A 22,507-nucleotide genomic window follows, 5' to 3' on the forward strand; every position below is an offset into this window, starting at 1 on the left:
GTCTACTTTATGTTTGCATCATAAAGTTGACATGTTTTTACTTTTGGAAGACATCAGAGGGCAGCAGCAGCAATTTTCAAATTTTTCACAAAATTTTCAAAATCTGAATTTTCCATGGACCAGTTCAGGTATGAAGTGGATTTGAAGGGCCTTCATATTAGAAATACCCCATAAATGACCGCATTATAAAAGTTGCACCCCTCAAAGTATTCAAAATGACATTCAGTAAGTGTGTTAACCCTTTAGGTGTTTCACAGGAATTTTTCACAGAAAAATCTTCATTTTTTACACTCGCATGTTCTTGTAGACCCAGTTTTTTTATTTTTACAAGGGGTAAAAGGAAAAAAATCCTCTCAAAATTTGTAACCCAATTTCTTTCGAGTAAGGAAATACTTCATATGTGGATGTAAAGTGCTCTGCGGGCGCACTACAAGGCTCAGAATGAAAGGAGGGACAATAGGATTTTGGAGAGTGAGATTTTCTGAAATGGTTTTTGGGGGGCATGTCACATTTAGGAAGCCCCTATGGTGCCAGAACAGCAGAAAACCCCCCACATGGCATACCATTCTGGAAACGACACCCCTCAAGGCACGTAACAAGGGGTCCTGTGAGCCTTAACACCCCACAGGTGTTTGACGACTTTTCTTTAAAGTTGGATGTGTAAATGAAAAAAAAAATATTTCCATGCTCAGAAGAGGAGGAGTCACATTTGGCTTTTGGAAAGCAAAATTAGCTGAAATGGTTTTTGGGGGGCATGTCGCATTTAGCAAGCCCCTATGGTGCCAGAACAGCAAAAAAAAAAAAAAAAAAAACAACACACATGGCATACTATTTTGAAAACTACACCTGCACAAGGAACGTGACAAGGGGTAGAGTGAGCCTTAACACCTCACAGGTGTTTGACGAATTTTTGTTAAAGTTGGATGTGTAAATGGAAACAAAAATTCACTAAAATGCTGTTTTTTCCTTAAATTTTACATTTTTATAAGGGGTAATAGGAGAAAATTATCCCCAAAATTTGTAACCCCATTTCTTCTGAGTATGGAAATACCCCATGTGTGGACGTCAAGTGCTCTGCTGGCACACGACAATGCTCAGTAGAGGAGGAAGCACTATTGAGCTTTTGGAAAGAGAATTTGTTTGGAATGGAAGTCAGGGGCCATGTGCGTTTACGAAGCCCCCTGTGGTGCCAGAACAGTGGACCCCCCACATGTGACCCCATTTTGGAAACTACACCCCTCACAGAATTTAATAAGGCGTGCAGTGAGTATTTACACCCCACTGGCGATTGACAGATGTTTGGAACAGTGGGCTGTGCAAATGAAAAATTACATTTTTCATTTTCACGGACCACTGTTCCAAAAATCTGTCAGACACCTGTGGGGTGTAAATACTCACTGCACCCCTTATTACATTACATGAGGGGTGTAGTTTTCAAAATGGGGTCACATGTGGGGGTCCATTATTCTGGCACCATGGGAGCTTTGTAAACACAGGTGGCCTTCAATTCCGGACAAATTTTCTCTCCAAAAGCCCAATGGTGCTCCTTCTTTTCTGAGCATTGTAGTTCGCCAGGAGAGCACTTTACATCCACATATGGGGGATGTTCTTACTCAGAAGAAATGGGGTTACAAATTTTGGGGGGCTTTTTTTTCCTATTTTCTCTTGTGAAAATGAAAAATGTAGGGTAACACCAGCATTTTAGTGAAATTTTTTTAATTTTTTTTTTCCATTTTCCCATTCAACTTTAATGAAAATTCTTCAAACACCTGTGGGGTGTTAAGGCTCAATATACCCTTGTTACATTCCGTGAGGGGTGTAGTTTCCAAAATAGTCACATGTGGGTATTTTTTTATTTATTTTGCGTTTGTCAGAACCTCTGTAAAATCAGCCACCCCTGTGCAAATCACCAATTTAGGCCTCAAGTGTACATAGTGCACTCTCACTCCTGAGCCTTGTTGTGCCCCCGCAGAGCATTTTGCGCCCACATATGGGGTATTTCCGTACTCAAGAAAATTGTGTTAAAAATTTTGGGGGTCTTTTTTTTCCTTTTACCGCTTGTCAAAATAAAAAGTATGGGGCAACACCAGCATGTTAGTGTAACATTTTTTATTTTTTTTACACTACTAACAGGCTGGTGTAGCCCCCAACTTTTCCTTTTCATAAGGGGTAAAAGGAGAAAAAGCCCCCCAAAATTTGTAGTGCAATTTCTCCCGAGTACAGAAATACCCCATATGTGGCCCTAATCTGTTTCTTTGAAATACGACATGGCTCCGAAGTGAGAGAGCGCCATGCGCATTTGAGGGCTCAATTAGGGAGTGCATAGGGGTATTCTACGCCAGTGATTCCAAACAGGGTGCCTCCAGCTTTTGCTAAACTCCCAGCATGCCTGGACAGTCTGTGGCTGTCCAAAAATGCAGGGAGTTGTTGTTTTTGCAACAGCTGGAGGCTCCATTTTGGAAACACTACCATACAATAAATTTTTTTTTTATTGGGGGGGGGGGGGGGGCAGTTTTAGCAGGTGTATATGTAGTGTTTTACCCTTTATTTTGTGTTAGTGTAGTGTTTTTAGGGTACATTCACACTGGCGGAGGTTTACAGTGAGTTTCCCTCTAGGAGTTTGCGCTGCAGCGAAAAATTTGGCACAGCTCAAACTTCAAGCAGAAAACTTACTGTAAACCTGCCCGTGTGAATGTACCCTGTACATTCACATGGGGGGGGGGGGGGGGTCAAACCTCCAGCTGTTTCAAAACTACAACTCCCAGATAGACCGTGCATGCTGGGAGTTGTACTTTTGCAACAGCTGGTGGAGGCACGCTGGTTGGAAAACCTTCAGTTAGGTACTTGTTGCCTAACTCAGTATTTTACAACCAGTGTGTCTCCAGCTGTTGCAAAATTATAACTCCCAGCATGTACTGATCGCCGAAGGGCATGCTGGGAGATTTAGTTGTGCGACAGCTGGAGGTTTGCAACCTCAACTCTCAGCATGCCTAGACAGTCGTTTGCTGTTTGGGCATGCTGGGATTTGCAGTTTTGTAACATCTGTAGGGCTACAGTTTAGAGACGACTGCACAGTGATCTCCAAACTGTGGCCCTCCAGCTGTTGCAAAACCCAATCATGCCCAAAAAGCAAACAGCTGTCTGGGCATGTTGGGAGTTGTAGTTTTGCAACATCTGGAGAGCTACAGTTTAGAGACCACTGTATAGTGGTCTTAAACTTTAGCCTTCCAGATATTGCTAGGCAACTCACCGGCTTCTCTAGGATCCAGGGAGCTGCATCGCCGTCCTCTTCTGCCACCGATCGCCGCCCGCTGCTGCCTCCGATGGGTAAGTGGACTTCGGCGCCGGTCCTCATCGGTTTCCCCGTTCTGCCCAGCCTATTGTGGGTGGGCAGAACGGGGAAACCGAAAGTTAACCCCCCCGCCCCCGATCGGCTATTGGTCGTCACTTGTATACGACCAATAGCAGGGATAGGAGGGGTGGCACCCCTGCCATCTCACTCCTATCCCTTCAGGGGGATCGTGGGTGTCTTGGACAACCCCGATCCCCCTTATTTTCCGGGTCACCGGAGACCCATATGACTCGTAATCGCAGCAAATCACCGGTGTGAATTCACTGGCGATTTGCGGCGATTGTCAACATGAGGGGATCTGATGACCCCCTGGACATTTGCACGGGGTTCCTGCTGATCGATATCAGCAGTCACCCTGGTCCGGTCCCCGCGCGGCGGGCATCGAAATTCACACAGATGTACGTGTACATCCTTGGTCCTTAAGTGGTTAAAGGTGACTGTGGCATTTAATTAATATGTATGGCGAGCGTTAGCCAAACCGTAGTGTCGGCTTTTACTTTCTTCACCCACTGTATCCCTAGTGGTTTCCTTTGACCTCATTTTTGGTAATGATTTTACCTTTTTACCGATAGTGACTGTATAAAGGTAACAGAATAGACCACTATCTACCCCGTGTATCAAGAGAGTATAAGAGCAATAAATGGCTTTATCCATAAACTTTTTAATGCACATAATAAACTATGCAAAATTATATTTGGCGCCCCCTCAGTTCAGTAAGGGTGTGGTCACTTGTCATAGTCAAATCTTTGCTTTTGCAAAAATACGATGTAACCACAGTACACCTCAATTTACAAGCTGATCCATGGCGGTTAATTTCTCCTGTTAAAATGCACTAATAAACGCCACATTGTGAAATATTTTGATTAAGTTGGTTTCTTTTAAGTCAAATTAATACCCTTACGTTCTGTTTCAGTGAATTGTATCTAAACTGCACACATCTAGACCTCAGTCCATCTTCACATGGGGCACTGCTGCCTCTCTATGTATAGATGTCTATCTGCACATGATTTGGATAAATATTTTTATAAAATAAAGAGAGAAAAAAAAAACCACATCAAGCCCTATTAAGATCACGTCAGGCGGAATGAGACCAAAATATGATGGTGTCCACCTAATGATGTGATGTCCTGCGACAGCTGCACTTATTATATTAATGAGAAGGAACCGGGATTCCACAAGTCAAAGTCCCTATATCCTGAGCACATCAGTCAGAGCGGTAATCCAGACAGATATGAAAGGGTAACGCATTCATGGCTGTGTAGCTGAGCAAAGGTCTGCAGCAATACACACGTTTATTAACATGCATAATAATCCAGAACCTTGTATAGAGAGAATACCAGGTACATAACAATAAAGGCAATGAATCATGTATGACCACAGTTACTATGTATGCAATGGCGTGTTCAGGATTCTGAGCACAGGATTTCACAATAATAAATATACATATCATGCATATTGCTGCCGAACCATGTCTATCCCCCTGTCCTTTATGCATACAAGAAGCCTCCCTTCTGCTGCCTGCTTTTCTACACATTGTGATTACATCAGTCAGGGGAGAGATGCATTCACTGTCTCCTCTCAGGTACAAGGATTTCTGTAAGCTATGTTCACATGACGGATTAAAACCCAACGTGTGTTTCTGCGGCAGAAACCAAAGGCTAAGGCTGAGCCTGAGATTTATGCTGCGGATTTACTGTAGGTATACGGAAGATTCACAGGAGGATTATCCCCATTGTCAGTCAGTAGAGCAGCCAAAATAGGCGCCACTGTCATGACTGAAAATGAAAATTTCCAGTTGCATGTGAATTGGGCTCTCGAAATGCCGATTGCATACATAATAGGTGTATTGTTGTTGGATGTGACACATAATTTGGTGTAGAATCTAGGTGAAAACTTTATGATGATTGTTATATTTATACAGTGAACACACACCTAAAGGCTCCCATTTACAATAGATTATTTTTTTCAAAAAGTCCAGCTGACTGTCTATGTGTATGGGGACTTCTTGACTCTTTTCCGTTACATGTTATCGGGGAGAGAAGGATCAGGCATGTAAGATATGAACTGCCTGATCGTCTTGTGTTCGAGAAGGTAAGCTGCCGCCATAAGAATCTGGCTGCGGCTTATTCTCTCCATTAAGAACACGAGCACTCGGCCGAATTCGACATTCAAGTGTATGGAGGGATCAGGAGAGATAGCTGTTGTCTGAATTAACATTTGGTTGACCGCTATAGCCTGTGTATAGCTACCTAAACATTATGAGTAAGGCTTGGCTAACAAGTCGAAACGCGTCACTGTTTACTATGTCCGATGTACCTTGAAGATTTATAATAAAGAAGCTGTGTTTTTAACCCCTTAAGGACCAAGCCCATTTTAGTCTTAAAGGGGTACTCCACTGGAAAGCATTTTTTGTTCAAATCAACAGGTGCCAGAAAGTTAAATAGATTTGTAAATTACTTCTCTTAAAAAAATCTTAATCTTTCCAGTAGGTATCAGCTGCTGTTTGAGCTACAGAAAGTTCTTTTCTTTTTTAATTTCCTTTCTGCCTGAACACAGTGCTCTCTGTTGACACCTCTGTCCATGTCAGGAACTGTCCAGAGCTGGAGCAAATCCCCATTAAAAACCTATCCTGCTCTGGACAGTTCCTGACATGGACAGAGGTGTCAGCAGAAAGCACTGTGGTCAGACAGAAAATAAATTCAAAAAGAAAATAACTTCCTCTGTAGTATACAGCAGCTGATAAGTACTGGAAGGATTACGATTTTTTAATAGAAGTCATTTACAAATCTTTTTAACTTTCTGGCACCAGTTGATAAAAAAAAAAGTTTTCTAGTGGAGTACCCCTTTTACCCCTTAACGACCATGGACATAAACGTACGTCCTGCTGGTGCGGCGGTACTTAGCGCACCAGGACATACATTTACGCCCTGTGTATGACCGCGAGCATCGGAGCGGTGCTCGCACCATACACGGCAGGTTCCGGCGATCGCGCGGATGTCCGCCATTAACCCTGCAGATGCCGTGATCAGTACAGATCACAGCATCTTCGGCAGTGCACATGTTAAAATAGATGATCGCCCGCAGCGCTGCCACGGGGATCCGATCATCTGTAATGGCGGACAGAGTTTCCCTCACCTACCTCCGTCCGTCTCCTGGGGTCTTCTGCTCTGGTCGGAGATCGGGCAGACCAGAGCAGATCATCACCGATAATACTGATCAGTGCTATGCCCTATGCATAGCACTGAACAGTATTATCAATCAAATGATTGCTTTAGATAGTCCCCTATGGGGACATAAAGTGTTAAAAAAAAAGTGGAAAATTTTTTGGTATTTGGTATTGCCGCGTGTGTAAATGTCCGAACTATCAAAATATAATGTTAATGATCCCGTACAGTGAACGGTGTAAATGTAGAAAATAAAAAAAGTCAAAAAATTCTACTTTTTAGTCACATTCTATTCCCAAAAAATGTCATAAAAATGATCTAAAAGTTTTATATATGCAAAAGTGGTATTGATAAAAAGTACACATGACGGTGCAAAAGTGAGCCCTCATACCGCCCTATATACGGAAAAATTAAAAAGTTGTAGGTGGTTAGAGATGAGCGAACTTACAGTAAATTCAATTCGTCACGAACTTCTCGGCTCGGCAGTTGATGACTTTTCCTGCATAAATTAGTTCAGCTTTCCGGTGCTCCGGTGGGCTGGAAAAGGTGGATACAGTCCTAGGATAGGAGACTCTTTCCTAGGACTGTATCCACCTTTTCCAGCCCACCGGAGCACCGGAAAGCTGAACTAATTTATGCAGGAAAAGTCATCAACTGCCGAGCCGATAAGTTTGTGACGAATTGAATTTACTGTAAGTTCGCTCATCTCTATAGGTGGTCAAAATAGGGCGATTTGAGATTACTGATTTTGTACAAAAAGTTTTAGATTTTTTTAAGCGGTACAAAAATATAAAAGTATCTAGCCCTGGGTATCATTTTAATCGTATTGACCCACAGAATAAAGAACACATGTCATTTTTACCGTAAAGTGTACAGTGTGAAAACAAAACCATTCAAAATGTGCATAATTGTGGTTTTCATTTCAATTTTTTGGGTTCGCCATACATTTTATGGTAAAATGAGAGGTTTCATTACAAAGTACAATTGGTCACGCAAAAAACAAGCCCTTATATGGGTCTGTAGATGGAAATATAAAAGAGTTATGGATTTTAGAAGGTGAGGAGGAAAAAATTGGCCTGGTCCTTAAAGGGGTATTCCAGGCAAAAACTTATATATATATCTATATCTATATCAACTGGCTCCAGAAAGTTCAACAGATTTGTAAATTACTTCTATTAAAACACCTTAATCCTTCCAATAGTTATTAGCTTCTGAAGTTTTCTGTCTAACTGCTCAATAATGATGTCACGTCCCGGGAGCTGTGCATAATGGGAGAATATCCCCATAGGAACTGCACAGCTCCCGGGACGTGAGTCATCAGAGAGCAGTTAGACAGAAAACAACAACTCAATTTCAGAAGCTAATAACTATTGGAAGGATTAAGATTTTTTAATAGAAGTAATTTACAAATCTGTTTAACTTTCCAGAGCCACTTGATATATAAAAAAAAAGTTTTGGCCTGGAATACCCCTTTAAGGTTAACATGGGCTTGGTCCTGCATTTTCGTGTTTTCCTCCTCGCTTTCTAAAAATCATAACTCTTTTACATTTCCATCCAAAGACCCATATGAGGGCTTATTTTTTGCATGACCAATTTTACTTTGTTATGACATCACTCATTTCAGCATAAAATGTATGGCACAACCAAACAAATATTATTTATGTGGGGAAATTGAAAAGAAAACAACAATTTAGAAAATATTTGAAGGTTTTTTTTATTCACGCTGTACACTTTACGGTAAACATGACATGTTTTCTTCTGTGGGTCAATACAATTAAAATGATACCCATGTTATATGCTTTTCTATAATCGTCCTGCTTTTAACAAAATTAGTATGTTTATAATTGCCCTACTTTGACCACTCATAACTTTCAAATTTTTCCGTATACTGGGCAGTATGAGGGCTCATCTTTGCGCCGTCATCTGTAGTTTTTATAGGTACCACTTTTGCTTATATTTAACTTTGTAATCACTTTTTATTAATTTTTTTTTTTAAATAAAATGTGACAAAAAAGCAGCAATTTTGGACTTTTTATTTGTGTATACTCCGTTCACCATATGGGATAATTAACGTTATATTTTGATTGCACATTTACGCACGCGGTGATACCAAATATGTTTATTAATTAAAACAAATTTTTTACACTTTTTGGGGTAGCTTCCCAGTACCAGTAACACTCATGCAGTCCTAGACCATGACACTCCCACCACCATACTTGACTGTAGGCAAGACTCACTTGTCTTTGTACTCATTACCCGGTTTCCTCCACACATACTTGACACCATCTAAACCAAATAAGTTTATTTTCTTCTCATAGGACCACAGGACATGGTTCCAGTAATCCATGTCCTTAGTCTGTTTGTCTTCAGCAATCTGTTTGCAGGCTTTTTGTGCATCTTTAGAAGAGGCTTCCTTCTGTGATGACAGCCATGCAGACCAATTTGATACAGTGTGCGGCATATGATCTGAGCGTGAACATGCTGACACCAAACCTCTGCAGCAATGTTGGCAGCAATCATACGTCAATTTCCCAAAGGTAACCTCTAGAAATTACGCTGAGCACGTGCATTCAACTTTTTTGGGGAACCATGGCGAGTGTAATCTGTCATATGAAACCACTGTATGGTCTTGCCCACCATGCTGCAGTTCAGTTTTAAGGTCTGGACAATCTTCTTATAGCTTAGGCCATCTTTATTTGGAGCAACAATTCTTTGTTTCCAGACCCTCAGAGGGTTTTTTGCCATGAGGTGCCATGTTGAACTTTCATTGACAAGTATTGGAGCGTGTGAGAGAGCAAGAACACCAAAATTAAGACACCTTCTCCACACTTACAACCGAGACTTTGTAACACTAACAAGTTACATGACACAGGGAAGGAAAATAGTAACTGAGGCCAATTGTAAATGTACAACAAAAATAGAGAAACATAGCCGCACATCCAGCATTTGTATTTTGATCTTCTTGCTTCTCAGCATAATTTCAAAAACTAACAAGTTGTTAGTATACATTTTGATCAAAAAGTACAAGCCCACTCGCCATGTCAAGGCCACCTATTTAAAGTGGGTCCCTAACCTAACACTGGCGTAGCGCCGGGCTTCGACCACTGCCTCTGTGACACCAAGCCCACAGGGGGAATGATCCATCCCACAGACAAAGCATCTATTTTTGTTGTACATTGTAGTGTCTCCCTTCTTACATGGCCAGCACTCCACTCCACCCATTTGGCTCAGGCATTTTTAATTAGCAGGAAACTGCATATGGGTTTCCTCCTAGCATTCTCCCAGCCCTCTGGTAGGGAGCACATGGTAGGTGTTCATTGCTGCCAACATTGCTGCAGAGGTTTGGTGTCAGCATGTTCGCGCTCAGATCATATGCCGCACACTGTATCAAATTGGTCTGCATGGCTGTCATCACAGAAGGAAGCCTCTTCTAAAGATGCACAAAAAGCCTGCAAACAGATTGCTGAAGACAAACAGACTAAGGACATGGATTACTGGAACCATGTCCTGTGGTCCTATGAGAAGAAAATAAACTTATTTTCACAAGGTGTCCACACTGCTCTGTGGCGGCCATTGTTTCTGTGATGCTTTGGGCTTGGTTGTGCAGCAGTGGGGCTGCCTGGCCACTGAGTCGTTCCCCCTGTGGACCTGGTGTCACAGAGACAGTGGTCGCCTTCCGGTGCTATGCCAGTGTTAGGTTAGGGACCCACTCTGACTAGGTGGCCTTGATGTGGCGAGTGGGCTTGTACTTTTTTATCAAAATGTAAAACAACCTGTTAGTTTTTGAAATTTTTCTGAGAAGCAAGTAGATCAAAATACAAATGGTGGATGTGCGGCTGTGTTTCCCTATTTTTGTTGTACGTTGGAGTCCAATTTTGACATTTCAACTTAGGGGTGCACTCACTTTTGGTGCCAAGCTTTAGACAGTAATGGTTGTGTTGATTTATTTTGAGGGGACACAACATTAAACACTTATACAGGCTGTACACTCACTACTTTACAATGTAGCAGAGGGTCATTTTTTCAGTGTGGTCACATGAAAACACATATTTACAAAAATGCGAGGGGTGGACTTACTTTAAGAGATAGTGTATGTGAATGTGTACGTGTGTGTGTGTACACACACACACACACACACATATATATATATATTTATACTGTATATAGTGTGTGTATTTGTTATACCTGGGGTAGCATAAATAGATATTTTTCATCCTAAAGGTCATTTGCTGTGTACGTATGTGTGTATATATATATATATATATATATATATATATATATATATATATAGTGTGTGTATGCATTTGGACAAAATACCTGGGGTAGCATGGTTACTGTCTACAATTAAATAGACATTTTCCATACTAGAGTTCATTTGCTGTAACCTAGATTACCATCTGATAGTGGGAACTTTGTCTCTTCACCTCCATTAATACATTTAGCAGCATTTTCCTAAAGGTTATTGTTGTTAGATGCAAAAGTACACCTAAACCGATATCAGTATCTGATGAAAGCAAATTAATCATTTTGTAATGGCAATATGGCATCTAGAATTGTGGCTTACAGTCATTTAATTACCCCAGAAAAGATCATAATGCCCCACAGGGAGTAATTATTTGTCGGTAAGCCGTGAACCACTCTTGGAGAACATAGGGATACATGTGTTGTGTCGGGCTTATCTGTCGTCAGTTCGGTGTCGCCTGGCCCCTCTGGTTACATGTTCCGCAGTGGTAGCATGCAGACATTTGTCCATCATGTGTGCTAATCCCTCTCATAAATATGGATGTTATTGGACTAATGAGCATCAGTCATGTCAGGCAGGTCTTTCTTTCTTCACTGATCCCACACACATTCCGAGAAGCTCAGCCTCCCCCAGACTTAGATCTGTGAAGATGGAGTCCCCCCATAAATCCAGCTCCCTTGGGCTCTCTGATCTACCTAGTGGTTTTTGTGTTTTTTAACATCTTTTCTTGGAAATGTAACATTTGTTATGCTGCAGCAGTATTGTGTTTTGACCACTATTATTTGCCTGGTTGGATCTGACATTTCTTTTTCCATACATAACATGGTCAGTTTGCTCTTGTGTATAATGATGTTGTAGAAGGCAGAATAATAGCAACTTTTAGGAACGCAATGTAGCGATGACAAATGTTTATTCCACTTATTGTGCGGTATGTGTGAGATGTTTACTATTGGAGATGAAATCATACGAGATTCTTTCTTTTATCTCACGCTTTTCCTCCCACATTGGACATTTGATCGTACAAGCCTATCTAATTGTATTATGTCTTATTTTTTGTTTTTGCAGTGGGAACACCTTATTACATGTCCCCAGAGAGAATACATGAAAATGGCTACAATTTCAAGTCCGATATTTGGTCCTTGGGGTGCCTCTTATATGAAGTGAGTATTGTTAAATGTAAACTTTACATACACACATACCGTATATATTGTAGTCTTCGGATCTTGTACTAAAATACATGTTGCCTGATTTTGTTTTTGTATACAGTATAGAGAGGAATGACAAATGGGCAGAAATAAAAGACCAGTCCTTAAAATAATGCTCCTTGGACTAAATTCAGCATCACTATATTACAAAAAAATAAAGATAGACCTTTATTTGTTTCCCATGTTCTGTTTTACTATATTGTAGTTGTAAGAGCAGATATAGTCTGACAAGGAATTAGTTAAGCCAATTTGGGGTCATATACATTTCTGGTTATGCTTGTTTATTACAGCCAGTGGCAGATTGCATCACATTACTGGGTCTATACTGGTATGCAGGTTTGTCATTGGTGACCAGAAGACCTGACTCGTTAACTCTCAAAATGGCCCTCCTGGCCCTATTTATGGTATTAAAGGGGTATTCCACTCCCCAGCATTCGGAACATTTAGTTACTTGCTGCAGTAAGAGAGGAAGAACAGGCATGAGTACATTGCAATGTTTTGCCACCCCTTGTCTTGGCAGCAATAACATTAATACACTGAGCAGTTTCTTGACTTCTGTTACCCATCTTTTTTTCACCAGGAGGCCATCCAACACAAACATAGACACAGGTTTTATTTCCCTTTATTGGTGCAGAGATCTTATAATAGGCTGATGTTTGCATGTTAAATGCTATATGGCTCTAAGTCAAATCCAGATGGTGGTGTACAAGCCATGCAGCTGTTACACTTAATTGCACCTAACACGTTTCATGAATAATCTGTTTGTACGACACTCAGCTTCCACCTATAAAGAATTCTCATCTGCTATGGATGGGGAATAGAAATACATTCTTTCAGTGGACTCCTAATCAGCAATTCTTATTTGGATTTGTAATGCACGTAAACCTGTCAAGGTGCTGACTTCTGCTCCACATTTCAGGTGGTCATATCCAAAGGTCAGGCTGGGTCACAGTTCAAATCCCTGTATATAAAATGAGTAATCTCCAAAATTGTATCTATTAAAGGTAGAACAGAAGGCATCTCCTGCACCAAACTAGTCAAAAAGATAATTCCATAAATATGAAATACTCCAGCAGATTAGAATTTTTTTTTATTTTTATAAAAGAATATTACCAAAACCCTTTCTTGTATCCTACACATAGTAAAGATCACAATTTATGGACATTCCCTAATCATCATTCCTCAATGTATCATTCCTCCTCATGCAAGGGCTTATATACCATAGTGGCTGACCAGGCAGCTGCTATGGGACCCTGGGAGGGAGGGGGCCCTATCCTGTTTAGCCCCATTTATTTTAGTATGAAACTGTGCAGAACTCCTTTCTCTAGGGAACTGCATTGTCTGCAAATAATGGACGGGGTATTGACCATTGGGTCATGGAAAGAAAGGGGAAATAAATAGCAGACCTCCCTGTCCTGGGGGGCAAAACCATAGGCTTATTTCAATATTTGCTTTGGGGCCGCCTCCTATATATGCCACTGCCCTTATGCTTCCAAAACAGCTCTGACCTTTCAAGGCATTAAATCTATGATACCTTTTGATGGTGTCCAGCTGATCCTTTAAGTCTTGTAGGTTGTGAGGTGCGGCCTCCATGGATCAGACTTATGATTAATAGGCTTTAAACCATTCCTGAATTTTTTTTTGTAGTTTAAGGCACAGTATCCTGCCAAAAGAGGCCATTGTCTCTAGGTAATGCCACCTAGATGCCTGCCACACAAGGTTTTAAAGCATAGCATTGGTCAAATTATTACAATGCCCCTGTTGGCTTGTCTTGATCCCATAGTGCATTCTGGCACCATCAGTTCCCAAAAGTAGCAACAAACACGCACTCGGTGAGCCACATGATGTAAACAAAATTTGGATTCATTTGACCAAGCCAACTTCTTCTATTGCTTCATGTTCCAGTTCTGATACATGTCAACTATGAATTTTGGCAGTGGGCAGGGGTTAACATGGACACTTTGACTGATATGCACAGCTGTAAAGCCCCCTGTGTTGTGACCATTTTCTATTGTAGCGATCAGGACCTTTTCTAGCTGTTTAGACTACGGTAGTCAGCTATTACCAGTTAACAGGTTGTCTATCCTTGGACTATTTTTAATAAGTACTTACCACTCTGTACTGGGAACACCCCACCAGACTGGCTGTTTAGGAGAGGCCGTGCCCCAGTTGTCTAACCATTACAATTTGGCCCCAGTCAAACGTGCAGCTCTTTACACTATTGTTTCTGCTTCCAATACGTCAACCACAATAACAGACTATTCATTTGCTTCCTAAAATACCCCTTGTCTTGACAGGCTTATTTCAAAGCCATGTTATTCTCGTCATCTGTCAATGGGTTTAATATTATGGTTGAACGTACTCGCTGTTAAGGACTGGCAACCATCTTTTCCTGCAAAATGCTAGTGGCAATGCTGCTGGTGCTAACAATATGTGCTACTAGCACTTGGTAGTGTTTACAAGAGCCTGGAAAGCCAGTGTGGTCAACCATGGCTGTCAGACCTGTCTCTAGGCAGCTGCCTGAATTGTCTTGTGTCCTGCCTGGAAAGCTCATGGTCTTTCTCAAGTCTATTTCTCAGTCTGAGGAACTAATGGATAACGACATGAATGATGGTGATGATAATAATAAATAATATATTCACAATCATTATGTGAAACACTTTTCAGATTTTTTTTTTCTAATTTTAAATGTTGATGCATCTAAACATAGACTATACGTTACACAGAACATCATCCTAATACATCATAACTTCCCTGACCATTACAAAACTAATCTTCATAAGATTTCCAATACATTTTTAGAAGTGTGTTTGGTTCTATTATATATGTATGCGTGTATATATATATATATGTGTGTGTATAAATATATATATATATATATATATATATATATGCGTGTGTGTATAAATATATATAATATATATTTATGTGTATACAAGTATTATAATACTTATTATATTATATATTGCTAAGCCAATTCATAGTATGTGGGTGTAAGCGTCCCAGATTGGATTACGATCCACTTAAATAGGTACACTATGATCAAATAATCCATTTAGAGTTACTTTGGACCAGTGTTTTCCAACCAGTGTGCCTTCAGTGGTTGTAAAACTACAACTCCCAACATGCCGGGACAGCCTATGGCTGTCCAGGTGTGCTAGAAGTTGTAGTTTTGCAACCGCTGGAGGCACACTGGTTGGGAAACATTGCATTGGACGCACAAGCTGCATTGATAGTATCAGCGGAATATGCTGGGTTAACAGTCTTTGGTGTCTGAACAGAGCACCGCTTCCTTTTTACTCCACTTGACTCCAATAGATGTTACATCTCCCTGTCATTCCCACAAGCTCCATGGCCAGTCGCAAATGTTAATGGCACCCCCTCGCCCCCACCTTAGCATGGCATGTTATCTCTGATTTGGGGGAGTCTGTCATCTAGATAAATCAGCCGAGATAAAAATAAGTTTTTCCTTGTCTTGCTACGAGCGATGCCTTTATTGGCCTTAACAAGACGGGCAGTGTACATCCAAAAACACAGCACTTCCTAATTTCCCTTAACCAGCCGGGCGAGTGGTGGGCCCATTTATGTTTGGGTATCTAGCCGTTCAGCTGTAATTGTTCTAATCAAAATGTCAAAATGTAGCCCCAATGCGGCATCACACACACACACTTATTAGGGAACCACACAGAATGCCTGAAGTCTCTCTCTCCTCAATTCTAAATACTTCGCTATTAAAGTCAGAATTTATGAGGCTTCCTTTGTTGAGGTTTAGGTCACTATGTTCAGCCGGATCAAAGTAAATGTAAGACCGACTATTTGTGACTTGACTTTGTCTTGCAGCCTTGCAGATTTTAGGGCTTTTTTTTTTTAACGCAAAAGCACAATTGACGACCACTGTGATGTAATATTAATTAACCCCTTTCAAGATTTATGAGACATAACATTTTCTAGATTGGAATGCTAAACAGAACGTGCGTTTATTTCGACTTCCATAGTCACTTATAGCGATTGTTGCTTAAACATAGAATAGTTATAAGATCAAGACTGATTATAGTCCAGTCCTTGAACGCACATTGTGTCTTAATCTCCCACATGAGTGAGCACACAGACATATAGAAATGGAAAATGAGGTGGCATGTGAAAAACCACATGGTTCACCCGATCTGCCCTTCTCCTACATCTTGGAAGACTCCAGACTCTCCGTGACCCTGGTCCTTTTTTTTTTAAATCCTATGTGGCACTATTAAAATTTGGCACAACCTATTCCAGTTTGCAGCCAAAGCGTTTCAAGATTAGGATAATATGTGGAGTATACTGGAGGATTCATCTGGTCTTGTAATTTAATCTGCCACTCATTCAGCACCTTCTGCAGATATGTATATGACACTGGTGGAGGATATGAGCATATTATTGTGTCTGTGAGGGTCAGATGTAGCAGAGCTGAAGTCCACAACGGATTGGTTCTATGCTATTTTACACAGGACTGCAGGTTGTTTGGTGCAAGATCTAAAAGGGAAAATTGGAACTTAAAACTAAAATGGTGAGGTGCAGTGAAGAAAAATCCAAATAGGCTGTTGTTCCTTACAAGCGCTGGGACCTTCTGCCCTTGGACCCCTCACCGATTATTGACTGATGGTATATGGTACAAAATTGTCATAACTTGTAAATCTCTTAAAGAAGGAACACAGCTGAAATGATCTGCCTGGCGAAAATGGTCTTCTGATATCCAAAATGAGGGAACTGTTTAGAGCCAGCGACTTCTTTTTCAGTGATCACAGTTTTGTTACTGGAAACCTGACACATCATTCTGAGGAAAGGCCATTAATAAAAGGCCATTTTATTGACAATATTTTTTATAATTTGGCTCTGGACCTACTGTTAATCTGTCTCTGGGCATGCCCCCTTATTTGGCTCTGGACCTACTGTTAATTTGGCTCTGGGAACGCCCCTGCTTAGGCTCTGGACATACTGTTAATTTGGCTCTGGGCATGCCCCTGCTTAGGCTCTGGACTTACTGTTAATTTGGCTCTGGGCATGCCCCTGCTTAGGCTCTGGACCTACTGTAAATTTGGCTCTGGGCATGCCCCTGCTAGGCTCTGGACTTACTGTTAATTTGTCTCTGGGCATGCCCCCTTATTTGGCTCTGGACCTACTGTTAATTTGGCTCTGGGAACGCCCCTGCTTAGGCTCTGGACATAACTGTTAATTTGGCTCTGGGCATGCCCCTGTTTAGGCTCTGGACTTACTGTTAATTTGGCTCTGGGCACGCCCCTGCTTAGGCTATGGACTTACTGTTAATTTGGCTCTGGACACACCCCTGCTTTTGCTTTGAACACACCTTGACTTTGGCTCTGGCTTCTGTAAATCGGTGGGGATTTAAAATCCAAGACTTTATTGCTCCAATGTATATTAATTTTTAATCATTTAATATAGGTAATTTTTTTTAGGATTTTTTTTTTGTTGTTGTATCTTTTATATAGAAAGCTGTGTAACAACCAATTTGGTTGCTATTACAGACTCCATGAAAGTTTTCCTCCCACTTTAAATGCAGTAACCTTTCGTCCCTCTTCTGTTCCCAATAATTCTTCTATTATAGAATAACTAAGGAGATTTAAATTTTGCAGCATACCAGCTTTCTGCTGTGATCCTTGTCCTCCCTGCTTAAGTTGGGTGGTGTTTCCCAATCTAAAGCTTTCCAGCTTTTGTCAGGGCATCATGGGAGTTGCAGTTTTGCAACAGCTGGGGAACGCTGAGTTTGGGATTGTTTCGGCCAAAAGTGCAGAAGCCACATAACAGAATAACTCGTAGAACAATAAATGCGGGAATGCTGAAGGGCACTATATTACCCTCTAGTGCTCAGAAGTGTATCTGCAGCAGCTCTATATCTGCTGTGTACACAGCCTTGGGATGGATTTCTCCTGGATTGTGAGGGTGGAATTAGGGTGATGATGATATTGATGTTGGCCACCTGACAGTTCCATCATTTGGAGCCTACGCTATTTTTTTTCCACGTTATTCTCCCTCTGAAGAGTGAGACGAATAGCAACACAATAGCCAGCATGTAATGCTCATCGAAACACTCTGCGTATGGTTTGTACATTGTAAATAATTCAGTGAAGTTTTTGTTACAAAGAGATGTTTAGTTTGTGTGTGTGTGTGTGTGTGTGTGTGTCACTAATGGTCTTTGTGGACATGCAATGATTTCTTTCTCTTCCTTTTGTCACAATAGGGGTTTAATGTCTGTCATGGAAGGACACTCATTCTGCATTGTATCCATGTCACAATGCATAGTAATGAACAGAATATGTAACCTAAGGAAGGAAGGGCAGAATAATTATCAAATAATCCCTTATTAAAATCCTAACGAGAGGCATTAAACATCGGCCAAGAAAAGGCCCCGAAACAAGCTGAGCAGCGCACGCCGCTTACAGCAAAACAGGATAATATCAACAATTACCCAGTATAAGCTCATTAGGATGGGCCGCAGTACGGCTCGGTGCTGGGGGGTGACAGTGAAGGACAGTGACAAGGAGCTCTCCAATCACATAATGGTTTAATAAGCAGCTGGGACACAGTGGGAACATGCTGCTGCTTGCTTACTGAACCTGGAGGCGAAATTAACCCTTACTGCGTGCCTCTACGACACAGGACCATAAAAGAAGAGAAAAAAAGAAACTTTTAACTCATTTGCTTCGGTGCTCTACTATAATGGATAAAAAATATGTTTTCTTTGATACAGCATAATTTCTACACCATCCATAACATATTGGATTGGACGCCATGATCATAGCAATGTTGTTCCAAATTGTGATAAGGGTTCTTTCACAATTTTACACATTGAAAGGGGTAAACCCCCAGGCTAAAAGTTATAGGGGGTAACTAGTCTGACCACAGGGAGCCCCACTCATCAATTGTCCTTCTGAGTGGATTGAGTGGCAGTCCCATTCACTGTCTATGGGAGTTCTGAACATTGCTCAGTGCTGAACTTGGCAATGTTCTAAAGTTCCATAGGGAGCGAATGAATCAGTGGTCGAGTATGTATGCTGCTGATCCATTCACTCAGGGGGACAAGTGACTTCTGTTTTCATGATCATTTCAGGGTCTCAGTGGTCAGACCCCCATCAACCATCTATTTATACTCTACCTTGTAGAAAAGTGATACCTTTTTTATCTTGAGCTAACCCCTTTAAGATTCTGTTTACTGGGGTTAGAAAAATACATATATTCAGACATTTCAGCTGATAACTTTTAGTAAAGAAGGACATCAGAGATGTTTAGGCACTATTGGGAATGTAGGAAAGGAAGGGAAGTGCACTCTCTCTGATGCTGTTCTTTAATAGCCAGTCAGCATCTGATGAAAAGCCAAGCCTGGTCAGAAGCATCAAATGTATACATTTTGGTGACTTTATAAATAAATATTCTGAATTTGCAAACTATGTTTGAATGTGTAGTATCTTGGCTTACTGTTACTGGGGTTGGGACCCTACTTTTCAATCATTAAAACACATGGAGTTCCGTTTACTCTGTTTTCACTATAGTGTCATGGCTTCCCTTCATATTATAGCTTTGAAGTATGCACTTTAAGGGTCTATTCACACATACAGTATCATGCACATTTTTGATGCACAGGATTTGAAGCAGCAGATTTAAAGCTGTGTTCAGTCATTTAGTTTAAACTGAAATCTGCAGCCTAAAATCCTGTGCATCGAATATACACAGGATACTGTGAATACACCCTAAAACTGGTCATGGCAGATCCCATTTACTTATAATTGGGTCCATTTTATTAATTTATTCATGTGACGCCCCTTTCACACGTTATGACATGGCAGTGTGGCGGCTGTCGGGAAACCTAAGGAGAATAGCAGGAGGAAAAAATACTGCAAGTGCCGTCTTTTTCTTCCGCTACTCCCCCTACAAAACAACGGCACCTGACGGACCCCATTGACTATAATGGAATCCATCGGGACCCATTGTTGCCCATTGTGCCCTGTCCAGATAACAGCTGTTAAAGGAATAAAAAAAAAAAAAAAGAGAACTTAACGGCTGTTCTCAACGGCGTGCAATGGAAAGTAGCCCAATTTCTATTGTGTCAACATATCCCATAGCATTGTCCTCAGTCGCATCAGTCCCAGTCTCCAATGGAGCTTACACTCTAATTTCCCTGTCTCTTGCCCTCATGCACCAGGGGTAATTTCACAGTAGTCCAACTAATCTAACATTTTTGGTGAATAGGAGGAAGCCCATAAAATACTGGGAGATCATATGAACTGCAGGCATCCATTGTCCTTGGTGAGATTTGAACCCATGATCCAGCAAAGAGGCTAATCACTGAGCCACCATGCTGCCCATCAGGTGCAGACCACACAGTTTTTTTGTTTAAAACACACAAGTCTAAAACTGTAGTCCTATTTAAGAAATGTTGTGTATAATCACAGGAGTCAGACTGCTGGGACCCCCTGCAATCTCCTGTGTGATGCTCTGGCTCCTTTTCACGCATGGAGTGGGGATCGACACATATGACCTGTATCTCGGGCAACCCCATAGAGTTGTATGGAAAGGGATGTCGACCCCGGCTCCATGTGCTAGGAGAGCCGGAGCACCGTACACTCCCCTTTAAAAAAGGACATGCAAATGCAGTAGTTGTGCAGAGATTTTATTTATTCTTTTTCCTAGTTTTAAACAGAACTTTTTCATCCCAGTCTAAGGCTGCATGCACATTACATTTAGGCACTACGGCTGCCAGGTCCGGCAGAGAAATGTCAAAATCGGGAGCCCCCTTAACCCAGCCGGACCGGCGCCAAAACCCATTCACTTTAATGAGCCGACCGGAGTCAGACAGTGACTCCGTTTGGCTCATTTTTGCCCCTTATCCGGTTTTGTAACCGGACCTAAAACCGTAGTATACTAAAGTTTTAGGTCCGGTCACAAAACCGGATATGGGGCAGGAATGAGCCGACCGGAACCACTGTCTGACTCCAGTCGGCTCATTAAAGTCAATGGGTTTCGGTGCTGGTCCGGCTGGGATACAGGAGTTCCCGATTTTGAAATTTCCCGTAGTGCCTAAATGTAATGTGAATGCAGCCTAAAACCTGGTAAATATCCTATATAAGCTATAGGGGTACTTGTCACAGGACGTCTTTATGGACAACCACTTCTAGCGACATGGAAGGGTCCATATGCCCCTAATGGGGCCATGAGCACTGGGGTTGTTTTCATGGACAACCCGATTTTATTACAAGACATGACTTTGTAGTCATAATACTTAGTCAGGTGTTCTCCATTTGTATTTATTTCCATGTCCAGGGGCAATCTCGCATGCATGGTCCCGGAGATGTAAATTAAATTGCTGCATGTAGTATCATATACCCCTTGTATATGCCCCTTGTGCCATATACGAGCACAAAAGTCTTATAAATGACGCATGATGGCTGGAGGGGGGTGTCAGAAACTTCACCTTTGTGTGGACTTTGTCATGTGCTGCTATAATAAGGCCTTGGTTACACAGTCCTGAAGAAACCATGTGAGTTATAAATGGATTCACTGTGGATTTGCCATAGACTCTAAGACTGGTGGTTTTATTTATTTATTGTCTATACATAGACCAGTGTTCCCCAACTAGGGTGCCTCCTGCTGTTGCAAAACTACAACTCCCAGCATACCCGGACAGCCAAAGGCTGTACGGGCATGCTGGGGTTGAAGTTGTGCAACAGCTGGAGGCACCCTGATTGGAAAAGACTGACATAGATAATCATTAAAGTCCTAATATGGTCCAAAATGACCTCCAGCAGTGGCAAATCATGGCTGTACAGTGCGCATTCCTTCATCTTTAATCTTTTCTCTTTTTATGAATTGCAGGTAATGTCATTTTGCGTTGTTATATACCTTTTCATATATGTGATTAGATGTTTAATGAGCGTCTCACCTTCTCCCGTGCAGATGGCAGCGCTTCAGAGTCCTTTCTACGGCGACAAAATGAACCTGTTTTCTCTGTGTCAGAAGATAGAACAGTGTGAATACCCTCCCCTGCCCACAGAACACTACTCGGATAAAGTAAGTAAAGGATTCCTTTCATCCACCATCTCCACACCCGACTGAGAGATCACCTGGCATCTGTCAGCCGGACGTCAATCTTTCTGCCTCTCCTATCCACCGCCTATAATTGTTATTGATGTATTGTCTCTGGGTATTGTAGTGCTGTCTGTGTGGAGATAGTTTACTTTACAACAAAAAAAAGTCTAAAACAGCATAAAAGGCAGCATCGGCAATCTTGGAAATTGATTTGCGTCAAAGAAAAATTGCATTCCAATCATTGACACCTGTACTAGTTCATGTGCACGTATGTTGATGTGTGTATATGTGTATGTGTGTATATATGTATATATATCTGTCTATTCTATCCAATCTATATATCTAATTTATTTATCTATCTAATTATCTATCTATCTAATCTATCTATGCAATATGAATTGATTCCTGGAAATCTGATGCCCCAAAATGTCATCCAAAAATAGGAAAAAGTGAGGATTAAAGAAAAATAGGT

At 41.3% G+C, this 22,507-nt stretch overlaps 1 protein-coding gene across 4 annotated transcripts in view; it reads left to right on the forward strand.

Annotated features, from left to right (window-relative positions):
• The window catches only part of LOC130344234 (serine/threonine-protein kinase Nek6-like), a 211,918-nt gene that overhangs the window by 166,826 nt on the left and 22,585 nt on the right, over positions 1–22,507 (forward strand). For all 4 annotated transcript variants that reach the window (XM_056554405.1, XM_056554403.1, XM_056554406.1 and 1 more), the window contains 2 exons: positions 11,825–11,919; positions 21,904–22,017. In XM_056554405.1, coding sequence (XP_056410380.1) covers positions 11,825–11,919; positions 21,904–22,017 — 209 coding nt within the window. The remainder of the gene's footprint in view (positions 1–11,824; positions 11,920–21,903; positions 22,018–22,507) is intronic.

This window comes from Hyla sarda, unplaced genomic scaffold (assembly GCF_029499605.1).
Source record: "Hyla sarda isolate aHylSar1 unplaced genomic scaffold, aHylSar1.hap1 scaffold_71, whole genome shotgun sequence".
In the NCBI taxonomy this organism is placed as follows: domain Eukaryota; kingdom Metazoa; phylum Chordata; class Amphibia; order Anura; family Hylidae; genus Hyla; species Hyla sarda.